General features: G+C 44.2%; 1 protein-coding gene across 2 annotated transcripts in view; it reads right to left on the reverse strand.

The window, feature by feature from the left end:
• Nucleotides 1-26988, reverse strand: part of DGKH (diacylglycerol kinase eta) — a gene marked incomplete at both ends in the record, with an annotated part of 145115 nt that extends 118127 nt beyond the window's left edge. For both annotated transcript variants that reach the window (XM_079548220.1, XM_079548221.1), the window contains 2 exons: nt 21256-21444; nt 26932-26988. In XM_079548220.1, the coding sequence (XP_079404346.1) occupies nt 21256-21444; nt 26932-26988 (246 nt within the window). The remainder of the gene's footprint in view (nt 1-21255; nt 21445-26931) is intronic.
• Nucleotides 26989-27269: the final 281 nt, after the last annotated feature.

Genomic DNA, 27269 nt, shown 5'->3' on the forward strand with positions numbered 1-27269 from the left:
CACTATGATCACATTCAAACAGATGGTTAAATGTATTTCTGATGACAGATATCATCTATATTTATTTGCATCACGAAGAGGTTTCTTGAAGGCAAGGTATGACAAAAGGAGACAAATACTCTATTGAGAGAGATACAAATATTTGAATTTAGGAAATTGTGAGTATTTAAGAGTACTCAGAGATTTCTTTAGAAATGTTATATGAACATTCTATGTGGATGACGTTAACCTGAATAGAAAGATACAGCTGAAAGATTATATGGACACAGCTAAAAGATTACACAGATGCTAAAAAAGATGCCTTTTCCTCAAAAAATAAATTGGTTTAGACTCTTCCAATGTTGTCTGTAACACAACAGATGAAGATCGGCCCATTATAACCAGACACTATTCCAGATACATCTGCTGTACCTCAGCTTTGAAGTTTATTAGTTCGTGACTTTATTAGCAAGGCCTAGGAGTAAGCAGGTAAATGGAACGTAGTTCATTAGCAGCTATGAACAGAATACACTCTAATTCAGTGTTGCAACATGCAAAGTGAATGGAATTAGGAAAAGCAATTTTAGATAATGAAATTTCAAATACTTTATATTCTATTAAGTCGCTTCCAGACTCCATCAGACAAAAGACAGACAGACAGAATCAGTAAGAGAGTTAATTATCCCTCTTTCAGATCTTTCTAGCGCAATAGCGTGTTCTATTGATAAACTGATTCACCAAACTAATACTGAGGTTTAAAACGAAGAAGTTTATTGAGCTGCTAACTCACGGCTGCATACAGGTTTCATTTTCAGAGAAAACTTACTATATTGGCTTTGATAAAACCGCCGCACCTAACAGCTGCAATGTGTGACAAACAAATGTGGTGCAACTGTTAAAAACACGCATCTTGTTTTGAGATCATACATGAGGTTTTTATTTCCATCCGCCCTCCGCAACTATTGACATGTTCACTGGAAAAAAGTGCTCAGCACTGCCAAGGTATATTGTTTATTGGCAGACACACCAAGCACTCAAATGAGCAGTTACATCAGGTATGCATTCAGCATAAACCAAACATCAGTCGCAGAGATGATGCAACAAATTTAAAACTAAAAAAAAAAAAAAAAAAAAAATGCTGTGAAAGAGAAGCGAGTGCAATGTTCCCAGCAACCCTGCAATGGGAGCAGGGCACTAAGGCAGGACACAGCAATAAAATACCAATTGTGAGCAGGCTGCTGCTCCTGGAGTCATTATTTTTTGACAGTGTGGAAGGTTGGCTGACAGATGCCATTAACAGGTGCAGGGCCGCAGCAACAGATGCCAGCCAAGCCCTGCTGACACACTGTGGCAGGTGCTGCCCATCAGTTCACCCGGGGGGGGACTGGGGGGCAAGGGAAGGTGACCCCTCCAGTCGTGCCACCTAGAACCAGCAAACAGAGCGAAACAGTGAGAGCAAACCCAGGCTGTATCCAAATGCTGTTCTCTGGGCTTTCCTTCCTTACCTTCCATGGCTTTCCTCTTCTTCTAGTTCAGTACGTGTGTGCCAGGCAGTAGTAGGAGGAGGTACCTGTGAATGCATAACTGGGACTGCCAGCACTTGACAAGCCCCATGGTAAAGAACTGCTTCAGAAACTGAAAATAAGCTTGGAAACAGGATGACAAGTTCCTACTCTGGTTCAATAAAATGTCTAATTCTACCAGCTTTGCTTGTAAAATCAAAGTTCTCTCAGAGGCAGTTGCACTCATATAATAGATGTGATCTTTTTTTATTGGTTGCTAAGGCTTTCCTCATTTCCTGCTTGTATAAAAGGGCCATATTCTCTAACCCTGCATTAACTCCCCAGATTTTGCATAGTTTGAAATCATTGCTTGCATTTTGCTCAGAAAAAGCCCTCCCATTTACTCCATTCACCAACCCCAAGAGCAGCTGTTTCTGAGCAAGGATGAAAGTTTCAGAGTTGGAATCACAGAGGTAGATCCCCTGAGGCCTCGCTCAGGAACTCAAAACAGAACAGAAATCACCCTGACACCTTTCCCAGCAAGAAGCCATTTCATCTCCCTTTGGTGGAGCAGCTCAGGGCAGAGGGGACTTCTGTTTACTTCACTTCAAAATATACAAACATTTGACTACCTCACATCATCTCAAGGGCTTCTAGCCTGCCTCTAGCATCCTTCACAAACCATCAGACAAGCTAGTCTTGTCCGTGCACTTCTTCCGTGCAATGACTTCGTAACAGCCTCTCCAGACACACTACTCTTGTTCTGGAGAATACATTTCTCTGTAGAAGGAGATCCAAGTGGTCCTTAGGAGCTCCCAAGTCTGTCACAGCTGCTTCCTTTTTCTGGAAACGGTGAAGCCTTTCATCTCAGCCTTCACAGCTATAAACTGAGGTTAGCCTCCACCCTCCATCCCTCGATGTACACACAGCCAAAAGACAACAAACAGTTCCAACCCTGCAGCTAACATTTTATGACAACAAATAATTAATAATCTATACCAATTCAATCAATAGCAAAAAATTCAGAACTGCAAAGTGAATCATAGGATGGCCTGGGTTGGAAAGGACTTCAAAGATCATCAAAGATAGTTTCAACCCCCCTATGTGCAGGGTCACCAAACACCAGACCAGGCTGCCCAGAGCCACATCCAGACTGGCCTTGAATGCTTCCAGGGATGTAAAACATCTATCAACAAGTGAAACATTTAACAACCACATGCAAACTCTCCCTGACTACCCATGGGACTACCAAGACCCTTCTTCAAACTCTTCCTTGCAGACTGGCAATTCTGAGGGCTTTCTTCAATTAAGCCTGCTCTGGGCTTCTAAAAACTGTCTGCTTCAATCTCCTTCCATCACTTCTATAGCTCCCCTGTTTTCCTGCAAATTCCCAAAAGTAAAGGTGCAAAGACTCCTCTCTCCTCCTTTCAGAACAGCATAGGGCAGAAAACAGTAAGAAAGCTATCTTTCATCCCCCTTCCCACACTTGCGTTTCTCTGAGCAAAATCTACACAACTTGTAGAGTTAACTGTGAGTAAATCAGTTTAAATACTTCTATCATCTGTTAGGGTCAGTGTTTACAAATTGACTATTTACTATAATTGTTTTAATTGTATTAATTGACTATTTATAAATTTACTATTGAAACCTACTAAGAAGAAAAGCTGGATGTACTGGGAAGTCCAGAAATTACTCACGAGGTCCGAAAAGAGAGCATGCAGAAGAGGTGTTAACATGGATGTTAACCCTCTCAAAGCAATAAGACCCATAGTTTGATTTTCACAGCCACCAAAACCTCAGCTCCTAAGAAACTGCTGAGTTTTGGCAGCCTACATATTAGCAGGCTGTGTACAGTGGCTTCATCCTTGAATTCAGATTTCTGTGCAAAAGAAAATAAAGTTACCTCAGTCCTTTTTTTCATGCTCTTACTTCAGCTATATTCCTAACAGAACGCCTTAAGAATCATCTGGTTTTCAAGAACATTCAGTATTAATGACTCTAGCTTAGACACATAGGTCACGTTGGATTTTCTGGGTGCTGAGTGCTCCGAAAGAGCTGCCCCATCTATTGCTTCAGTATCACTGTCCCACTCCATGCACCAATCTGCTATGTTTGAAAACAGACAGCACGCTACTCAGGAGTAACTTTATTCTTTCTGCTCACAAGGAAAATGGTTTTTTATGCGTTACAGAATTGAATTTCATAACAATACGCTACCCCTTACATCCCTGACCTTAAACACTTTAAATAACATACTTGGTACAGATGTTAACACTGCAAATAAAGGGAACTTCCCACGAACTTCACTTGTCAAACACTTGCGCAATTCACACTAGGTTGTAGCAGCTGACCGTGAAACAAAGGCTCACTCACTCTTCTCTCAGTACACATGGATACATATAGTTTTTTTCTTTTGCTACTTTGATGCTAAAGCACTTGGGAGAGCCCATAATTTAACGGCTGAAGGGAAACCAGCTCAATTAAAACTGCGCAGCTTTTTCTTCCAGGGATTTCATCAGGAAGGTAAGAATTCATACCCTTCTGAAAACTAAAAGGAGGTATGGACATTCCCAGTTGTTGTCATGGATACAGCTGCTGAGAAAAATGTCATTGTACCCCTGCAGATAAATCCATGTGCCAACTGCTTTGAATATGTGGTGGTAAAACCACTGCAGATGTTAAACATACTCACATGGTGATCGGCTTCCTCTCAAAACATGCACTAAACACAAAGAAAAATAAGTTATTTTTAAGCATAAAGGTTATGGCACGAAGGAAGAAAAGGCTAGGCAGCTTGAAAAAAAAAAAAAAAAAAAAAAAAGTGTTGGCACTTTCATAGTTCATGATGTCATGGAGGAAAAAATATTATGGAACAATAGTATGAGTAAAGGATCAAGTGTCAGCCCAACTTTGAGTTATCTGGATTTTGTCAGCGCGTGTTATAACAGTATTGTTAACTACAATAACTATATTTCTTAGGTCAATGAACGATTTAAAAACCCAAACAAATAAAGAAAGCAACAAACACACATTGGAAAATTCTGAAACGGGGAAGCTCTGATACTGTTTAGACCACCTCACCACGTAGGCATTTTTATTTGGACTAGGGCAGGTCCAATCTCTTTCTGCTACAGCTTCACATAACTTTTCACAGGGAAAAAAATGAAGGTGTTGAAAACATCAGACAGTTCTTCCTCATGCCATTTCTTATATCCCCTAACCTAGGTCCTTATGTGAAGACAGCACCCAAGATTCCCCTGGAGTTTGAATGCATGCAGGTACAACACTGCTAGCCGTATTTCACTGCACCGTACAGATGAGAAAAAGGAAACAATGTCTATACCAAGAACAGAAGGAAGGTTTTGGATTCTCCTCTCCTTTACCATAGGAAGCATACAACTCCCTCCCTCCTCTTACAGTTCTTCGAACATCATGCCACTAAATAAGCTCACAGGACCTGGCAGGCTGCTCCTAGAGCCACTGTTACCTTGAGCAGGTGAAGCACTGAGGGCTGCTCCAGGTGCAGAGTGGTGAGTTTAGTGATGAGCCACACAAAGACAAAAAGGAAAAGAGAGAGAAGAATTGCTCCCTCTGTGCAAAAAGAGATTTTCAGCGGAATGGAAGAAATCATCCTGAACTGAGGAGCTAATTCACCTCAGTACAAAGAACGAAGAAATAAGGAAGTAGGATTGAGCTCCCTGCCATAAATCTCTCCTCGTATTTTGGGACAGGCCTGAACAATACAACGCAGTGTTTTGCAGAGATATGTGAGCTATCGCTAAGTGAAGTACATTGGAACTGGAAGCAAGATAACCACTGTAGCATGATGTAACACCCCAGCTAATTAGCTCCTTTGGGAACAAAGCACAACATGGCTATGCAGGAACCAGAAGGCAAGCAAGTTCATTTGGGGCTGGTGAGGGCATCTCTATGCAGCACCACCATCTTCCAGACAGACATGTCATCAGTATGACAAATGAGAATAAAGCTGATACAGAAGAGAAAAAAAAAAAAACAAAAAACAAAAAACAAAAAAAAGAAAGAAAGAAAACACCTCACAGGAAGAGGCACGTTACATGTATTTTTCTGATAAAGTACTCCTGAAGAGCACACTGTGAAAAAGAAAGCTCAGAACATATAATTACACCCAGCAGTTTGATTGTTTTTCCAAAGTACCAGAGGTCTCCTATGTTTGACACATGGGCAAGCAGTGCATGGACCCCACTTCAGCACAAATTCAGAGAATTACAGAATCCTCAGAGTTGGAAGGGATCTTCAAAGGTCATCTAGTCGAACTCCCCTGCAATGCACAGACACATCTATACCTCAATCAGGTGCTCAGAGCCTCATCCGGCCTGGCCTTGAATGTCTCCAGGGATGGAGAATCAACCACCTCTCTGGGCAATCTGTGCCTCACCACCCTTACTGTAAAAAATTTCTTCCTTACGTTTAGTCCAAATCTCCCCTGTTTTTGGTTTGAAAACATTTCCCCTTGTCCTATCACAGTGGATCCTACTAAAGAGTCCATCCCCTTCATCCCATCTCCTCAGGGTGTTCTCTTCTCCATGCTGAACAGCCCCAGCTCTCTTAGCCTGTCCTTATAGGAGGGGCGTTCCTTCCCTTTTGAATCATTTTTGAGGCCCTCTTCTGGATGCATTCCAGCAGGTCCATGTCCCTCCTGCACTGAGGACTCCACATGTGGACACAGTGCTCCAAGTGAGGTCTCACAACACAGAGCAGGAGGGGGCAGGATCATCTCCCTTGCCACACTGTTTTTGATGCAGCCCAGGATTCCTATATGGCTGCTTTCACAACAGGTAATCACATGTAACCCAGCCAAGAATACAGCTGATAACCACTGTTCTGCCGTATCAGATTGATACTATGGCCCAATACCCAGCCCCAAGGTCCACTGATACACTTAAGTCCTTTGAACCCAATTCAGTTATTTTAGAAAAGAAAAACACGTGAAAACAGAAAATGACTTAAACTGAAAGAGTTCATTTCTGGCCATTCCCCACTTCTCTCCAGAGCAACCAATAGACCTCACAGACATGCCAGGACAGCTCAGAAGTACACAGTTCAACTGAAGAGAAAATTAAAAGGCTTTGTAAACAAATGTTCAATAAATTCTATAGTGTCTGTCTCAGCTTAGGAGTTGCAATTTTCTCCTTGGAAATTAAAATGCTTTCTGAAGAATCCCCAAGATCACTCTGGCGAGTGGTGCTGAGAGGAAGCAGAATATGGCCTGTCTAGCTTGACAGACAGGCTTTAAAATATAACACAATGCCACAGGTACATTCATCAGCCTCACAGGTAACTGCAGCAGGGGAATACCCATTTCAGAAGACACACATATCTGTGAAATTAAAAGTTTATACATACAGAAGGATTTCCAATACTGGCAACCACATCCCAGTCCTTTGATCCCACTAGCCTACACAACCTTCACATCTGTCTAGCACCAACCAAGGAAAAAAAAACTGTCCTCAAATTAGAACAACTTCTTATCCTCAGAAGACATAAAAGGCTTTGGAAATCTTCATTCCACTCCATAAAAAGGGAACAGGTTGGCTGCATTTCTAAGAAGACAGCCAGTCATGTTTTTACTATTTGGGCTCAGATAACAGCAATTAAAAATGCACTCTTAACTGAAATAACATCACAAATTCATGGGTAGGGACCCACCTGAGGAGAAGTAAGGCAAAAAAAGAAAAAAAATTGAGTGCCTCAGGAGCTACAGATTGTAGAAAAATAATGAGCACTTTCATAGGCTGAATATGCCCTCCAGGCAACATCTTCCCTTTTAAGATCCACCCACAGAATTAAGCTTATCCCATAAGCACCAAGTAGTCACGTACAAAAATTTGTGGGAGAAAAGCTGTTAAAACCCACTACTACGTGCAATAGCAGATATGGTGCAGCAGATCTAAGGCCCTCAGATTACCTTACTGACCATGTTGCCCCTTGGTAATTTTAGGGGCACGTGCGCAGCAGCAAGCACAACCCACTGGCATTTAAATCCTGTTTCATGTTTGCTATAGACTTCTCAGTGTGAATTGAGAAGGTAAGGTGTGTAGGAAGCACTGTGCACAAAGTAGTAAGTCACACACACTCACACCTGCTCCAGTGTTACTCCATATTTCTTTATATCTGGTTCGAGTAGATGGAGTACTACACCCTCCTGACTGATGCACTGCACTCACTCTCCTCCACTTAGCTTCCGTTCAAGCTTCTGCTTGGCCATGATGACAGGGGAAGACACCCTAAAAGCTAAAAGAAAATAAATAAATAATCCATTCACCAGCAACATTATGTCCGTGTTTAGGCCAAAAAAGAGAAAAGAAGGAAAAAAAAGAGAAAGAGACTATCAGGTCACTGAAAGAGACGGTCAAGTTCAGCATTTGCTGTGATGCAACAGTTTCAGATGTCCAAGATGCCACCCAAAATGCAGTTCCCAAGTTTGCATGCAAACAGCAAAGTATCTTCTACCTATGCTTTCATCTTGTTTCAGAAGGAAACTGTCCCACACATCACACTGCATTTAAATCGCACTGTGGAATCATGCTGGTTGCCCTTCCATTCTTTTCCACAGAAGCTTTTATAGGAATGCCAAGCATATCCAACCTCATTGTCCAAATCCCAGGATGCTGACATTTCAAATTGTACTCTTCTCTATGCAACTTGTGAAAATAACAACAAAGACAAAAACCTCCCACCAACACTCCGGCAGCCACTTGCCTGTGTGCAATGAACCCAGCCTAGGTTGCCAAGAGAGATTGCAATCAGGAGCAGCACTTATTCTTGAATACTCTCAGATGGCCTTGCACCATATATTAACTCTAAGTAATAAAACATCAAGAACTACATTCTTGTTTCAGTTTAGAATTAGTTTTTATAGCCAACATACAAAAGGCAAAAGTTGTAATAGACATGCTATGATGTTCTTAACTGGAGCAATATAAACAGTGTTTCTATAATGGGCACAACTCTGAACTTCGTCAGCGAACTGCCTGAACTTCAGACTTCACCCTGGCACTGCTTTTCTCAAATGTTAAACCTGAAAGAAGCATCTGTAAAGAGAAAGACAGCCAAGCTATACACAGTGCTTAACTACATATACAATATATACACAGAGACACACGTAGTTTGCTCTGAAAGTAATGCCTTGAATGTAATGACAGTCACCACTGTCAGCTATGCATTTTCACCAACGAAGAACAAGAGCCTGCATGTCATTTTCATAAAAACCTGCACTGATGGATGTTAATGGATGTAACTGTTTTCAGCATGGAGGAATTCAGTGCCTCATCTTTGCTTCATCCACACTTCCATGTCAGACACCATTCTGTCAGACTGCCCCTCTGCTGCCATCTGTCATACGCAACAAAATGTAATGGGATATTGGTGGGAAGGTTCAACCTCTACTGCTGTACCATCAACACCAACCTCTGATGTCATGGGCCAACATAGTACAATAAGAGGCATTACTTTTGGAGCAGTTCTCATATATATTGCAAATATTTTCACATAGCATGCATTGAAATTTTCACTGCAAGCCCCATTTGCTAGCGTAAAAATTAAGTGCAGATTCGGTCACATTTCCAATGTAACCTACTCTAGGGAACCTGATTTAGCAGAGGGTTGGACTAGATTGTCCCATACAGCCTCTACAGTTCTGCCATTCTGTGATAAAGCAAAGAAAACCTCAGGCTATCACACAATTTAACAAGATACTGCTCAGGATTTTCAGCCTCTCCTCTAAAAAGTTAAGATAATTTTGCAATTAAAACAAAGGCCATCATTAAATTCAGCATGATAAACAACTTTTTTTTTTTTTCCCCTGTGGATATTATCTATTGATTTTGTCATAGAGGCTAGTATAGTTCATTTTTCTATAAACTACATTGCATACCACTCCAATGAAAGAAAACATAAATGCTTTTTTGTATACTACAAAATCATGCACAGAAAGAATCAGAAGCTGAGTCGTGCTTAACACCTTGTGGAGAAGAGCTGACATTGCTATTCTTCCATAACCATGTGCCTTAGCATAACTGATTAGTGGTATTAACAACTCAAGACCCACGGAGTTTAAGTGGTTCGAGGTCAAGTAGAAGGGAAGATCGAGTAGAGGCTCGAAGAGGAGACAGACAGCCTTGATGCTAAACTACACCATCAGAGATGTTTCATAATCACAAAATTTAGCAGAAAGAAAACACTAAGTATACCCAGGACACAAAAAAGGGTCAGAAAGCCTACTGTCACCAAGGCTCCACACCAAGCATCTCTTTGCTGTCTTTGGTGGGTCCTACTCTGTGCCAGACTCGTGATCTCTGAGTCACCCTTCAGCACCTCCAAGAAGTGCGCAGTCACCTCTGTTGGTAGATCTGTGATATGAGAGGAACAGTGGAGATGGTGCAGTATGAAACCAGCCACCCTGAGTGGCAGTGTACTGCATCTTGGTCAAAACCTGGGTCAGAAACCTGATGCAGAACAGCAACGTAGAAATAATTTCAGTTTTTGTCATTTCCTTTTGTCATAGAGCAGTTTAATTTCCAGCTCCCAGGAGTGTCCATTCAAATTTTAATTTGAATCAGTCTTGTGGCAAATCAGCCAGTGCTAAAATAGTACTAAAATAGACAGAAATCTGTCTAGAGAGGTTTAGAGAGAGGAGAACAGTTTTAGAACTTGACAGGACATGACATGATTCCATACCACTGATCTGCATTCACACACTTATCTGTAATGCAAACAGAAAGCTATTTAAAGCACTCCAAATTAGGTACGCTAAGTGTACTCTGGCACCTCACACTCGTGCTATAAGGCAGTAGAGAGAGGGAAATAAAGGTGCTTTTTACCTTCCACAATCTTTCCCAAACTCGTACCATTGAAAATAATTTTTTTTCTTCTTTTTTTTTTTTTTTTTTTTTTTTTTGCTTCTGAAGGTATCTAAACAAGCCTTTACCTGCTGACAAATCTTCCTTAGCAGACACAGGTTATCCTCAGCATGGTGTGTGAAGAAAACAGAGAATGCCTAATATAAAATGTATCAGGAGCCAGACACATTCTGATGGTGTGTAAAACATTATTTGCAAAAGAATGGCTCTGAGCAACCTTATGCTGCTTTGAGGGCATCCCTTCTCTAAGCATGGAGGTGGCACTCCAGAAGTCCTTTCCAACCCAAATAATTATTTTGCTTCTGTACCAAACCCCATAAATACTTTTTACCTACAAAAAGCCCCTTTCTGTATTCTCTCACGCTTACTCATGGTAATTTCAACTGCGGATGAGCTATAAATAACCCTGGTGTGTATTTCAAAGAAAAGGTATAATCATCCTTAGCACAAAACCCAGCAGAAACTCGTTTACCTGCAGGCTTTTGGGTTGTTTTTTTTTTGGGGGGGGGGTTTGGGGGGGGGGTTTTGTTTTTGTTTTTGTTTTTTTTTTTGTAGCTCAAATAGAAAAATATAAAATTTCCCACTCGTTTCCAACTGCTGGCTGTGAGGCAGGGACACAGGTTTATCACAGGCTCAAAGGGTAATCTGAAATAGCAGCCCTTTGTAAAACTGCTGAGGAAGGGTGGGGAAGGAGCAGAACCTGTGATGTTAACTCCTTTCGTCTCCTCCACTCACCGACCAAGTGGAAAACTGACTTGATGCACTGGTGTTTTTTGTTTTTTTTCCTGCCCTAAATAATGCAAGCAAAAAGGATTAAAAAAAAAATAATAATTAACATTAGTACTTATTCATATACACACACAGACTGAAGTGCTGATCGCATTGTGCAAGAATTAAGATTGTCTGAAGTGTACGTGTAATCAGAACCACACAAAGGTTAAAGAAACTGGAACAGAGATTATGTATTCTTTTCAGACCCACAGCTACGCACTGCTATCACGTTCACCTGGGAACGCCAGGTAACGTGAGATAATATGCAAAAGTAGCATGGATTTAACCATGCAGCTTGATGTCAACCAGCACATTTAATAGCTTGCTTTTGACAAGAGCTCATCAGAAGTTCTGCATTTCTTGTTATCTCCTTTTCCTTTGAAACGCTGCAGAAGCAGCAGAACACAGTTTTTCAGTGAAGCCTCAGGGACATGGGTACGAAACTGACAACCTTCTGAAGCCCACAGCACTTTTATTTAGGGATTTTGTAACATTAGCAAGTGGGGCAAGGGAGAAAGGATGCAAGCATAGGCCCTAACATGTAACCAATACAGGTAAAGACCCTTTTTTCCCAGAAGCAGACAAGAAATAGCATACAGGTATTCACATTAGCCCAGGATTCATGCATAGTTCATTCTTTATAAAAAAAATATAAAACCCAAGCTGCAGTTAACTGAGCTACATAAGAAACCTATCTCAAGTTCTTCTTTCCCTCAACAAAAGCATTATAATGCAAACTTCCAGACTACATGCACAGTTTGCTTAGGCAAGTTAACTCGTTTGAGAGAAAAAAAAAAAGAAAAAAGGAGGTTAACAGCATTGGATAGGAGCTCAGGCTTCACAGCTCTTTTTGTTTGTTTTGCCTTTAATGAGAAGTTGTGTAAACAATAAAAACATTTTGTATTTCTTTCTTTAAAAGCTGTGGTTTAATCGGAACCGTTTGCTCTACATCTCAGACCCAAGTAATTCAGTTATATCAGTTCCCCACTGCAGACCTATACCCTCTCAGCATTTGTCACAGGAAGAATTTGTGTGTTACAAATGCAGCAAGTTAACATGAAGGAATTAGTGCATGCACCGTGAACAACACCATACAGGAGCTGTATTCCATCATCATTATGAGTCCCTTCCAAGTCAGGGTATATTCTATGCTATTCTTACAGTGATGGGGTGCTTGTCTCATCACAATCACTTTTTGAACTCTCTTTTACACTTTTACTCAACTAGAAAGCTGAGACAGAGGCAAACAATGTTTGTCAATACAATAACTCACAGGAAGCCTTCCAAGATATCAGGCAAAAAATGACAATAACAGATAAAAATCCATCACAAAAGGTACACTGGCTTTCAAGCCCACAGTTTCTCAGTGAATGTCTGCTCCCAGAACAGATGAGAGTCCTCAAAACAGGCAGCATGGAGTGAAGCTATCCAGAGGAGCAATCTCATAGATTTGCACCTTCTCTGAGACTCCACACCCAACCAAAGTTTGGGGTTTGGAAACTCCTCTCTTCATTGGCATTACTGGGAGAGAGAAACCTGCAGAGTCGCAGGCTGAAAGGGACAGGGATGCTGCCCTTTCTCAACTGCAGCTCTGAAGAAACAGGGACAGCAGCAGGAAGGAAAGGAGGAGATGACCAGCAAGATGTCTCTATGGGAGCATTAAAACAAACACAGAAGCATGTGCCTGTTCTCACGACCAACACAAAGCGTGCACAGTGAGGGAAGAAGTCTGCCTGTTGGCTTCTGGTGAGCTTTGTGGATGTCCTGAGCCTCTTATGCCACCGGGAGCTGGGAGCCCACTGACCTCCCTCCTCCTCCCCAGTACTACAGCAGCTCTCAGGACTACCAGCCGTCAGACCGAAGACAGCCAAACGGAGTTGCTAAATTTAAGCAGCCACACAACAGGACATAACTGACCAGAGCAGCACGACAGCCCTTTAGATCCACTTAATTCTCCACATGCACGAAAGACAGAGGCAGATCTTCCCAGCACGAAGCTGTGCCAGAAGCGCAAAGCAACTCCAGCGGCACAGCCGGCTTCCTTCAGCACGGACATCTCTAAAAGCCCTGCAATCGGCTGCAAGCATCCTCTGGCAGCTATCACTGAGGGGTTCATCCTCCTTCCCAGCCAGCAAAAGCATGGGGAGGCTCACCGGCAGTGCGCTGCTCCTCGGCTCCAAAACCCTATTAAGGTTGCTTAGTGACAACAACGCAGAGCTCTCTCACACCATTTACAAGACCCAAACATTTAAAGGCAAGGAAATGAATGGTTCAGATCATCATAAATCTCACACCGCTCCTGTAATAAACAAATCAATTCCCATCAATTAGGAAGCCTTGCCGATTTCATTACAATAATCTTAAACGTCCCAGGAGCACAGACCAGTTATCGTGCCTTTAGTATCTAAGCACTGAAATATTTCCGAGCAAGAACATTAGTCAAATGAAAAATAATAATAATAATAATAATAGCTGAAGAAAAATTATTTGCTATTTCTTCATAATTGTGCAATATATCAGGATAATTCCTACATGGTAAAACTTTTAAGTCAACCGTGTTCTGACTTTGCGTACAAAATTTCTATGGCCCACATCCAACAAGCACTTAAGCGCCGGCTTAATTTTAAGAAGTAATTAATCATGTAAAAGTGTACAGGACAACTGAAGTGTTTCAGCATCTGCTTAACTGTTTTAGTAGAATAAATCTCTTATTGCATTTTAAATACCCTCTAATTCGGTGTTCTTACTTTTAGCACATCAGTGAAATAGTATTCTTTTGGGGTCAGTGTCAAGCTCGTTTGTAAATGCTGTATTCATCACAACATTAAGAAAGAATGGCACTTCTTTTTATTGTAACAGGAGGAATATAAGTTATGGATGCCACCCAGCGTGGCTACTACACCATTGCTAGCAAACTGAGCATTGTAGCTTGAACTCACTTTAACAGAGCTACAGCTACTGCACTGTTATTCAGTAGCCTTGCCCTTGGTTTCCAAAGACTTTGGACAATGCAACTTATGCTTTGAAGACAAGATAAGAAGGGATAAAAAGGTAATGTAAAAAGGTGGCAAATCCAAAGTTTAAAGGAAGAATGTTTTGCTTTTTTCTTTTGACATGAGATCCAAGCATCGGCATAAAACTGAGAGAAGTGACCAAAGCTAGCCATGCTGTCAGCAGCATTCCAGCATCACATTCACCTGTATTAGAAATAAGAATAGAGAACATCACATGGGAAGAAAAAAAAAAAATCTCAAAAAGAAATAATAAGGCCAAGCAGAACAAAATGCATTTCCTGTGGTTCCTCTGCTAGCTTCACTCATGGTAAGCTCCTGAACTACCTTCACAAGACACAGAGTCCTGCATTAATCACCCCTACCAGAAGAAAAAAGAAAACCAGAATGTCAAAACTACCACAGAAGCATGATCTTACACCCAAAACTCTGTATTCTGAACTTCAGTGAATCCACACATAAATACACAACACAATATTACCTTCTTGCTAAGCCTGCAGACTACACATGCTGTTTGTAGAAGGACAGTTGGCCAAAGAAGGACAACCAGAAGGACAAGTTGGCCAAAGAAAATGAAAGTAACATAATTAAACAGAAAACCCTTGGCCCTTTGTAATGTCCTAGAGCAAAAGCACTGGTCTAAGTTGCCTTTTATCATCTTCAGCTAGTCAAGAGGATTTGATACTTCCTTTCATATGAAGGCTCTGTGATAGCCAAACGAACTATTCTTTTGATCATTACTTCAATTACAAAATCACTGTCATTCTGTGTGTTCTGTTACACATACAAAGCTAAGCTGGATAGCCCAGCTACTCATATAGCAGTCATACAGCAAGCCCTGTGGCATTTTGGATCCTGATGTAGCTACTGGAAAGAAATCAAAACGTACACAAATTATCTATATAGCCTCACATGGATAAAGATCCAGCTATAGAGCAGTTCTTTCTTGAGCTCTGGAACGACTGTTACATGTCTTCAGGACTGTGCACATGAAGTTCACTAGATAAGACACCTCAGAAGAGATTCCCAGTTTTCATTTGTTCTTGAAATAGTCTCTTCTTGTGCTTCTTAAAACCAGACATTTTCCCTAAATTGCAGAACAAGCTCAATGTGTTCCACCTGATCTTTTTGGCATTCCCTTGGAACAAAACACAAAACAAAATCAGTGCCTCTTATATTAAAGATGGGAGTGTGATTATCTTGTCTTTCTTTTTCCCACATTCACAGTTCACTGTCTGTCTGAGGAAAAAAAAAAAGTGTAATTCATGTTATTTTTCTACACAAAATTACATTAATTCTTTTAAGGAAAACAAAGCAAATGAAAGGCAAAAGCAGCATTTTCTTTGAAGACCTGCTTGCAAATATCCACTGAAAAAAAACATTACAAACTCTTCCTATCTGGTAGCTCACTAGTAATTTAAACTTTGCCAATATATGCATCATTAAAATGCCTTAGCAGATTTCATTTCAGTTTTATACAAACACGTATCAGAATTTGAAGGGGTAATGACCACTCTGCCAGGCTAACCCTACTCCCTTCTATAGAGCACATTCAGTCATTTTTAACTTCCCAGAACTACTGTGTCTTTGACTGAAACTTCCCATTAATGGACACTCTTTTGAAAGAGTACATGGAGATGCACCAGGCAGGAAAAGCAAGAAATTGCATACCATTACATGCTAAAAATGATTTTGCTTCTCTCAGATGTGCTCTACAACCCTCGCCTAGAGAAGCTGTGGGTGCCCCAACCCTGGAGGTGCTCAAGGCCAGGTTGGATGGGGCTCTGGGCAGCCTGAGCTGGTGGGTGGCACTGCCCACTGCAGGGAGTTGGGAGCAGGTGGTCTTTAAGGTCCCTTCCAGCCCAACCATTCTGTGCTTATATGAATATACACATCTGCATAAAAAACTGATAAATTATTCTGAACATATAACTTAGAAATGACGTTAAAGCTACCACATAATATGAGGAGGGAATCAAATTTGCTAGGGATTTTACAACAGTTGTAAAAAAAACTGCTGGTGGGACACCTTGCTATAATGGATATACAGAGCATACAGCAGGCACCTGATTTAACCGTAGAATGAAAATTATGGAAAACATAATAGTGCAGACAAATACCCTGCAGCACTCTTAAATCTTTTGAGTAGGTGCTATCAGGTGCCAAGAAGTCAAAGATGATTGCTATGCACTGGGTCATTCCAGTTCCGCCCCACGCTGTACAAACACAGTGATATAGTTTAGCAACACTACTTCTGTTAATGCAGTTGTAAAATAAATTGCAAATTACAATGCATTTTGAAGCCATGCAGATTCAGACAATCCTAATGCACATACAGAATCCAGATTAGGGTTACATTTGCTACCGTGGCATTCTCGTGACAACTTCTGGTACATAAGTCATGTTTCCTTAATCAGAAAGAAATCGACCACGACTTAGCTGAGTAAATCAGCACCTACCAGATAATAAAAGCTAAATAAAGCAGATGACATTGCAGAGAATGACGTTCATGAGGTCTAGCATCAACACCAACAATAGCAATTATGTTTAGGGGAATTAACAAGCTATAGTAATCGAATAGAAACGTATACCAGAAACAAACAGGAAGTGACTACTGGGATTTGGCACTGTGAAATGTCACCATATGGAAGAGTTTAGAAACTTTCTGAAGGCTCAGCTCCTAAATGGCTGGTGTTATCCACTAAGAGCAATAAAAACACAGTGGGAATTTAATTAATTCACTTTTATTACTCCATAATGATTTAAGGTATCTAAAAAATAGTATATAAAGACCTAAGATAATTCTAGTAATAACTCTTGCAATTTAGTTAAATAATACTATTACCTCCCCTAATTATAACATAGCTGTAATTCAGAAATTCCCCCACATTATAGTAATTCCATGATTTAACAAGCAAACAAACAACACAAAATATTTTGGGTGAAGGAAGTGAAGACAGCATTCTCCTTGATGTGTTACAGGTGAGTTTCTCTCAATAACTAAACCTTATTTTCTCACATTTCCAAATTCATACTCCCTGCTCCAGAACGTCTGCTTTATCTAAAAACAAGCACAGGTGAGATACCCAATAGCAAATTGGAGAGAAAAACACACATCCAACAGAGCTTTCCCATTAACAGCACATGGAGCCATTACAGTGGGAAGCCAGGTCAGCAATGAAAGTGCTGTTTTCCATATCCACTTCCTAGCACAGAGTACTCAAGACATGAGCAGAAACTACCACCAGGCCCATCTAACTATTCTGCTTCCAAGCATCCAGGCATCACTTCATCTATTTTCTCATGCTTGCCCCCAAGCTGAATAAAAAAAACCAAAACAACACTGTCAGTTCTAATCTGAGCCTTCCTTTCTCAACAGGTTCCAGCTATAAACGACTAAAACAAGACCATCTTTGTGAGGAATGCACTTCGCACTACAGCAATTAACTTTAAAGAAAGTAGGACCCAGCTGATGACAGGCAGAGTTTTCATACTGCAACCCCGAAGAAATGAAATCATCTGCTTTGTTTAAGAAAGGCACGAGCACTGACTGCTTTAACCAGCGTCTTTGAAAGTGAAGAAGCTGAATTTGATGCAGATGCAAGAGCTTTGCATGATTTAATTCCCCAGTACAACACTGCTGGTACATCATCATACACACTGCTTCAAAACTGAATACAGATTTTTAAATACCTTCACCAAAAATAAATAAATAAAACACATATATCATAGAATGGCTTGGGTTGAAAAGGACCATAAAATTATCATCTAGTTTCAAGCACCTGCCACAGGCAGTGTCACCAGCCACTAGATCGGGCTGCCCAGAGCCACATCCAGCCTGGCCTTGTCTTTTCCAAAAAACAATTTTACCAGGACACTTTTTACATACCAGATACTGAGGTTTCAGAGACAGGGAAAAACTGCCAGTAAACATCATGAAGTCAAGAATGGTTTCAACACTTCCCATTTGGGATTTCAGCCCTGAGCCGCTCAGACTTCACAGGGCACTTGCCACCTGTTTGTTCTGCTGCGTTTCCTCCGGGAACACATATGTGCTCCACAATTCAACAGCTTCCAGGACAAGGATGAAAGATGCTGTCTTTAGTCTCATAGAAGTGCTAAATAATTTCAGTCCTAGCTCCTCTACTGCCACGGCATCACCCTATAAACAAGCGTGCAGCTTGAGTGAACAGCTCCTAGATACAGGCAAGGTGTTGTCCCACTGAATACTTGTTTATTCCTCATTTTGCAGAAACTAGAGCGTGCTGATCTTCAGGTTTTCTGTACCAGGGAAATAAATAGTGGCCATATTTCAGCACAAGGCAAGCCTTCCGTATACTCTAAAAACATGAGAAGTAAGTATGTGCAATTTACAAGTAGATCAAGACTAAAAGTTACAGAGATGTTCAGCCCTACCACCCATCCACTTCAAGTATCACAATGCTGTAAAAGCAGTTCCATTAAAGTCAGCCAAGCCATTCACAGAGGAAGTTACTACTCAATGTGAGTAAGCAAAACTGGACTAAAGATTTCTAAGCAGAGCAGTGAGCATGTGATCAGCATATGAAAAGCAATGAACTTCAGTATAATTACATCTTCCAGTATAGTATTCTTTCCTTTCACTTTCCCATTCTGATTTTCACCCGTGGTCAAGTAATCGTTTGTTCAGATGTAGGAGCAAGAGGACGAGGCTTAAAAATACACTCTGAGCACTACAGGTGTTAGAAATCATCAAAACTGTGTTTATGCCAGGGAAAAGGTTTTGCTATTATACGTATGTTTGCTAAATCTTATTATATAGACGCTAGAAAAATCCACCACTGAAGGGCTCTGTCTGCAAAGAATCGCCATATGGGAGCTTTCACAAATGATCAACTGTACCAAAACATCTAAAAATAACATCTTCCTTAAGTAAAATAAAAACAATTGCCAGCAGAGACTTTCTGGTGCAGCTGCATGCTAAGGCATCAACGCCACACTGCTGAAATGTCTCGAGTAAGTATATAAGCAACCTCCAGAGAAAAACAGCACAGTGTTAAATGGCCCGTGAACATCAATGATAAATGTAACGTGCATGTTTCAGGTTCTTTCAAAAGTCTATTCTTAGCTGTAAGACAAACCCCATCCACTTAATTAAAACCTTAGCTTACAAACACATTCACAGAGTAAGTGAAGCTTAACAAATCTAATTTGAATGAAAGGGACTGGCTGGGTGAAAGAGCAGCTCCCTGACGTTCCTTGCTCTCGTGGTTTCGTGTAACCACTGATCACCAACTACTGCAACAGCAAACATGAAACACCCTCAAACTAAATGGGAGTTGTCAGTCTAAATACAGCTACTTTTAAATAATGCATCCTGAGTTATAAAATAAAGTGCATCTGAATTATTGAATGCGGGTCTCATCCTTAACACAGATATATCACTTTTACTTAAATGAAAAGTTATTTATATTCTCAGTTGCACGTTACTGTAAATTTTAACAAGTAAAGCAATGTTTTATCATAGAATCATAGAATGGCCTGGGTTTGAAAAGGACTACAATGATCATCTGGTTTCAACCCCCTGCTATGTGCAGGGTCACCAACCACCAGACCAGGCTGCTCAGAGCCACATCCAGCCTGGCCTTAAATGCCTTCAGGGATGGGGCATCCACAGCCTCCTTGGGCAACCTGTTCCAGTGTGTCACCACCCTCTAAGTGAAAAACTTCCTCCTAATATCTAACCTGAACCTCCCCTGTCTCAGTTTAAAACCATTCCCCCCTTGTAGTCAGCGTTTCCCATATAAGTCCAATTCACAGAAATATAATTGGGATGCAAACTAAGATAAGCGAAAGTATCACATTCAGAATTGCCTTAAAAGAAGACCATCTTGCCATTCATTTGCAGCCCTCAGTATCCCACCAACCCACAACGCTGGGTAAGAACTCACTGGGATCCCATGCCCACAAAACTGTTTCAAGAGAACAGAATCCTCACATCTTCTTTACACAGGCATCATCCACTAAGGACAGCAAAGCCTTGCACACACCTAGCACCAGCAGAGATGACACAGCACCAGTTCTGCCTTTTTGAAGATCACCACAGAGGAGCGATGTTAAAGCTGGAAGTTTGTATGCAACTTACAGCGCAGTGTAACAGCAGTTAGGCCTGGCTGAAGGGTTATTCTAGCAAGTAACATAAATCACAACTGCAAAGTTACATTTAGCAACTAAAGGCAGTGACAACAAGAAGGTTTTTGGAAAAAAGGGCTTAGCACCTTACACATAAGCAAGATAATGCCAACGCTAAGCAACGAACGCTTCTTGCAGAGAGGCACTTTGGCTGTAGTGTGTGGAGCTGAAGGGATGAAGGGCACAAACCCACACAAACACAAGAGCAGATCCTCACTAACTTGGCTAGGCAAAGGGAGTTAACACGAGTCGTGGTGCAGAACCCAAGCCCTATGTGCCATCTGCCCGAGGATGACCTCAGCCGGGCTTTGTGCATCCATGGAACTTGGACCGTGTTTTGCAAGAGATCCTTCTACTTGGCTTAAGTCTCGGTAGAAAAGCAACCTTCAACACGTGCTCGCCGAAGTTCATTTTACAGGAAAAACCGTGATGCAAGCGCACCATCCATCACCAAGTTAAGCCAGCAATCCCACCGGGGCGGCTCCGCAGCCCGAGCCGGCCGAAAAAAACGCGCTGCCTCGAAACTTTGACAGCTGCTTTACAGACCCACAGCCACCGGCGGGGCCGCACAACTCCTCGCGGAGCTCCTCGGGGCCGGGGCAGGAGAAGCGAGCGGGGCCGGGCGGGATGCGGCTGAGGAAGAGGAGCAGAGGGAGGCTGCTTCCCCCACACCCAGGACGCGGGCAGGGCAGGGCGGCTGCCGGCTACGGGCAGGCGGCTTCCCCTCCGGCCCCGCCGCCCCGGGGGGCTTCCTGCCAGCGGGGACAGATGTGGACGCAGCAGCTGGCCGGGAGGAGGGGAGGGGAGGAAGGAAGAGGCACGGCTGCCTCCCCTCAGCCGAGGGGCAGCGGGATGCGACCGCGGGCCGCGCCGTCGGGTGCCGGGGCGGAGGCGGCGGGCTCCTGTCCCCTCGCCGCTTACCTTGCTGCGGATCTGGCCCGAGGTGGACACTTTCCGGATGAGTTTCTGGGGGCCCTCGTGTTCCCCTTCGCTGTCCGACGACTCGTCCGCCGCCGCCGCCGCTGCCGGGTGCTGGGGCTGCTGCTGGGGCTGCTGCTGGATCCCGGCGCCGCTCATCCCTGCCTCGGCCCCGGCCATCTTCCCGGACTCCTGCCGAGAGAGAGCACACGAGCCCGGCTCAGCCCGGGCAGCTGCTGCCGCTCCCCTCCCCGGGGAGGAGGGAGGAGGCGGCCGCGGGAGGGTGGGGAAAGGGGCGGCGCGGGGGGGAGGGACGGAGGCGAGGAAGAGCCGGGCGCTGGTGGGGCCGACCGCTTGGCCGCCATCTTCCGCCGCCCCCTCCGACGGCCCGGCCCGTCGGCAGCCGTTCCCGGATCGGAACGGGCAGGGACGGGCAGGTCCGGCCCCCGAGCCCTCATCGCCGCAGGGAGCGCCGAGCGCGGCTGAGGATGGAGCGGGCGGGCGGCGAGAGCTGAGGGGCCGAGCGGGCGGCATCCCCGGGGACGCGGAGGGGAGGGGAACGGGCCCCAGCCCGCAGCCACGCGTGGGCACTGTGCGGGGGGCTCAGCCCAGCGGCCTGGCATGGGAATGGGGCACCTGTGCAGGTGCAGAGGGGAGGTGTGCGGCTGTGCTCCGCGCGTCCGGCACCGAAAAGCAAGAAGGCAGCGTGCCTAACGGGATGCATCGACTCGAAACGGGACGTGATTGTTCTCCCACATCCGTTTAATTTTTGTATTGCTTTGCTCGAAGTTATTGTCTTCACATAAGAGCGGTCCTCTGGTGGCTTTTCCCTTCTCGTCGCAGATCTGGCAGCTCCCGGGATCTCGAAATGTCACCACATGTTCTGAATTGTGGGGCTCTGAAATGACTGTGGCTTTGCGTGTAGTCAGTGTTCCAAATAAGCATTCAGTCTCAGCAATACCAAATAAAACACACGGCTCCCAACTGCACGGAGTGGATTAAAGATGAGAAAGCGACCAATACTTGCGGCTTCTCTGTTCCCACAATTCTATTTATATTTCTCAAAAGGGAACTTACATCTCTCAATGAGCTAATACAAGTGCCCCAGTACCGAAATACAGAGCAACAAATGAGAAACAAAAGCGAAACCATAACACGGAGTGCATCCTATGCTGTGAATACCGTGCTGTGAGCTGGATTTCATACACTGGAATATCCTATTTCCTTCATTGGGACTTTCTTTTCCAGTAGGTGAAATGAAAGATCTGCATGAAGCCACACGGGTGTTGTATCCCACATGGGTGCCACCAAATCAGGCACTTCCATGAGGTTCTACTGCTCTTTTCTACGTAGGATCACTTCTTTTAGGGTACGTTTTAAAGGAATTGTGAGTACCTGTGTTTCTTATTACAGTAATAACTGGGCCTAAGTCCTACCACCAGTACCACATCTGAAACTAGATGAAGTTCTCGCGTAGCTCCTTTTCCTCACTCATCTCGTTCTTTCCCTGAAAGAGTTCTTTCTCAAAAATGTAAGGTAAAACTTGGGCAAGAGCAAGTGTGCACTGAATTCACTTAGGGCACAGATACAAAGAGCAAGAGAGAAGCTTACAGACACTTTGTCACCCCAGCTGCCTTCCTTCCTCTTCCTCCTCCCCAGCAACTTCAGAACAGCAAATTACCCCAGAACATGGCTCACAGCTAGCAGAGCTTTCTGAAGGTAAATGACAACTGAATACTGCAACTAGGTGACAAGACAGTGTGCTAATTAATGCTAATGCAGTTTGCATAGGGCTGGGACTGTGATTTGAGGAACATTGGGTGCTAACAGAATACAACGCTCGCTGACTCCATTTAATTCAACTGAATTAAGCAGCGCTTAGATGAACAACACTATTACTGTTAAATTTGTTCCCATGCTAAAAAAGCATTCAAAATATCGGTACATGTGACAGCTGTGTCTCTGCCACATGACTGGGATCCTGTGCAAAGCTGAGTGCAAAACTGTTTACAAGCAGGCGTTTCACCCACCTTCCAGAATTAAGGTGAAAAGGAGAAACATTATCTGCAATTCCGGATGAACGCCTTTGAATTTAGGGAGGTCACAAAGTTGGCTCAATTGGTGACCTGAGGTTTGCACGTTGGGAGATTTTTTTTTCTAAAGCATAAAATGTAACTTGTCTGCTGCAGATCTCCTTAGGTATCTGCATAGACAGCTCAGGTTTCCTTCACTATGCTTCATTTCAAATGCTGTTGAATGAGTGGCTGTAGGTGAAATGGGCAATGCGAATGGACGATAAACACGGCTCTCCAGCTTCTGTTCACATTCAGAGCTTAACTATGAGCCCTAGCTCCTGCACAGTGCCTCATGCAAAGCGTGTCATCCATCCCCACATGGATGTCCCCATTGCCATCCTCCTCTTCACTGGCTGCCCAAACCCAAAAAACACTGAATCATGGAATGGGCTTAGGTTAGAAGGAACCTTAAAGGCCATCCAGTTCCAGTGACAAGGGAGAGGGTACCGGGTGCTTGTCACTTTGGTTCAGATCTCTTCCACTTGGTCTCAATGAACTTCAGAACTGAAACACTGGAAATGTTTTCTCACTTAAGGCAGAGAGTTCAGTGGGAGCAACCGTACTCAGCAAATAACAAATGCCCCACAAGTACAGTCTGAGGTGAATACGGGATCTACAAAGTACGCATTTGTAAAATCATAAGTGCTAAAATCCGCCACCATCTAAAGTTTTCAGTGTTCCCCAAACAGAGAAAACCAAACGAGTTTGGTCTTAACACCAGCCAAATGCTGTGCTGTATAAAGTATAAAAGAGTTATTCATTTGCAGTCATGCGTAAAGTTGTTATACATATTTTCCATGTACAAGGAAAGTTTTCAAGTTCTCAGTGCTCCTCACTTGTTCTGTTTTTCAAAGGAGTTAAAACATGCTTATGATCCAGCTCTGCTCTTTGCCCAGGTAATGCTGCCTGAGGTGTCCCTGGGACTTCCTTTGGATGAGGACTGCCAGCTGACTCTATCTTTACATCTTACCCAACTGGCTGAAGCCAGACTTAATATGAGAAGCACCTTATAGCAGATTTCATCTGGAGGAACACAGGTATGGATGCTGTGGTATGAATGGCACCACTGAAATCCTCCAGACTAATCCTCCAGTCAGGCTCCTGAAGAGCACACGTGATACGCATGTGAATTATGTCTTTCACATACTCAATTTCACATTTCTTAATAATTCCCTTAAATTGCTTAACTAAAGGAAGTTGGTGGAAAGAGTAAAGAAAGGTTGGCACTGAAAGAGAGATTCTCAACTGACACAAAACAGCCCCACTGACATCATTTGTGTCACGGCAATTAACATCAGCTGATGGTCTGCCCTTTATATTCAAAGAATTCCAAAGTGCTGGGTAAATATGTGCACTGTAAGAATCTTTCCACCAAATAGCTTCCAGTGCTGATAACAGAGTACACATCACTAAAAAGCATATGCGAGGTACCAAAAACCCAAATACACACTCCAGCTGCTCTGCAGATTATGGCTTATAATGCAGATTAACGCATCATTTGATTCCAGGAACAGAAAAGCTCTAATATTGATTCCCACCATAATAGGCGTATTTACCTCTTTTTCTCTAGGTCACTTTGGCATCTGCCAGCTGGAGGATAAGAAGTTTCTCTCCTCCACCTCAAAAGGTGAAGGTAAGGCTGGGGTCCCATATGAGATGTGGAAGAAAGGTATAGGACTTTGTAGCCTGGATTGCGTGGGTCTGGAGTGCAGTGCCCCTGAATGTCCCTTTGAAAGGCAGAGGATGAGCCTGATGCTGATACTTCTGTTTGGCTCTTACTGAAGTGGGAAAATGTTCTCCGTTCAACAGTGAGCTGGGAATTAAGGTCAGGATTTTATAGATATCCTAAATTTCACATGGTCGAGCTCAGCCCTGACAGCACTCCTCACCAACACCCGACAACTCACAGAGGTAATCACTGTGCACAGATTCCAAACCTGCAATGGTTTGTCTCACCCTGTTGCTCCTTTTCTATGTTAAGGGAGAGAAGGAGAGTTCTGGGCACATTTTTCCTATCCCATGCAGTTCCTCATCTAAATCTCCCTTTGTCCTTATTTCAAGACAAAGCCCATGTCGAAGAAGGTGATTGATATGATCTATATGAAGAAGAACGATGCAGTTTTGCCTCAAAGATGCTGTGTTTTATCAGCAGGTTACCAGGTAGAGGACTGAGTGCTTGGACTGAAATTGGAGACTTGTAGAAGGAAATGAATGCAGTGGTTAGCCTTAAAACTGCATTCATGTGTGTACCCTGAACAAATGCAGACACAGAATGATAAACATGACCCAAATCCTCTCCTTTATGGGAGGAGGGGGAGAATGGGGGGGGGGGGGGGGGGGGGGCAAAGAAAGGAAGTTCTCTCTCCCAGAAGGGAGCAGGCTGGGCTGCTCCAGCCATACGGAGGGGCTGCTATCTGTCTGCCTCCCGACTTTCAGCTGAGTTTGGCAGCCAATGTAAATGTCACTGTTCAGTAGGACAACACGTTCAGGGGAACGGGATTCGCTGTTTTCCTCCCACGGCATTTTCATCTCTCCAGGCAAAATCTAGGGTCTGCCTTTATGCGCTGTCTGTGGATGTCAGCTCCATGTTGCTGGAACGTCTCGCATCCAGCTGTGCTCCCTATCACAGCTGCATCTGCGGCCACGTCTTCAGCTGAGGACCACGGAGGGCAGCAAAGGGTTCAACTTCACTAGAAAACGAGGCCGGTCAAAATGTATTTGGGAAGGCACAGGGTTGCAAATCCTGGTAGGGTGGCAGCGGGTCACAGCAGGTATCTCCAGGGAGATTCCTGGGAGTGTGCAAACTGGGACAGGTAAAGTGTGGCTCCCCCACTCCACTGTTAAAAAATGCCTTTAGAAATAGAACCAGGGGCTGGACCCGTGCAGGCTGGCAAAAAAAAAAAAAAAGAAAAAAAGAAAAGAAAAAAAACGCACAGCCACCTGAAGGGAAGTGTGGCCGTGTTACGGGTGCATGCTTCCATCACCCCACAGAGTTCATGGTCAGGGACAGCCCAGCCCTGACCTCTCGGGCAGCCCGAGACCTCAAGAGCGGCGACCCAGGGGCTATTAATAGCCCTCCCCGTCGGCCGTGCGTGTGCGTGTGTTTGCACAATGGAGAAAAGCCCTACGGCGGGATGCCGACAGGGGAAATCTGATGTTATCGCCGGCGGAGGATGCCGGTGACACGATTTCCTTCGCTGGGAGGAGAGTCTCCCAGCGGCTTCAGCATACCGAAGCGGCAGCCTTCTAGGGGAACCCCCTCTGGAGGCACCCGAACCCCGGCTCGGCTCCGCCACGGGGAGAGCTTGGAGGCGATTCCCAGCCCGGCTGCGGAAATTAAATAGGAACAAATAACAATAGGAAAAGTCTATCTCCCTGGAAGAGTATCTCTCTCGTTCTCCGGACGCTACGGCGGCGTTCCGTACCCCCATCCCGTTCCGCTCCTCTCGGCAAAGTTGGCGGCGGGGCTCCGAGTGCCGCTCAGGTCAGGACGCCCAACTCCGGCCCCGGGGACGCGACGCGGGATGACAGCCCGAACCGCACAGCAGGGAGCAGGAAGGAAAGGAGGAAATGCCCGCGCGCGGCGAGGCACGCATGTACCTACCAGCTCCTCCCAGGCGGGGCTGCGGCCGCTGTAAGACGGCTCCCCGTGCTCCTCCATCGCCCGACCTTCGGCCCACGGAGCCGAGCGCGTTCCACCGCCTCCTCCTTCTCTCCCTCCCTCCCTCCCTCCCTCCGCCGCTCGGGAGCGTAGCGCTTCCCCACGCCGCTCTTCCTTCCCTCCACCCCCTGCCGCTCCTCCCTTTTCTCCCCCTGCCCCCTCCGGGCCCCCTCCTCCCTCCCCTCCCGGCTCCGCTGCCTCCCCCGTCTCCCGGGGGTCTAACCGAGCTGCCCCCCCCCCCCCCCCCCCCACCCCGGCACCGCGCCCCTTTCCCCGGGCCG

Source organism: Tetrao urogallus (assembly GCF_951394365.1).
Source record: "Tetrao urogallus genome assembly, chromosome: 1".
Classification (NCBI taxonomy): Eukaryota; Metazoa; Chordata; class Aves; order Galliformes; family Phasianidae; genus Tetrao; species Tetrao urogallus.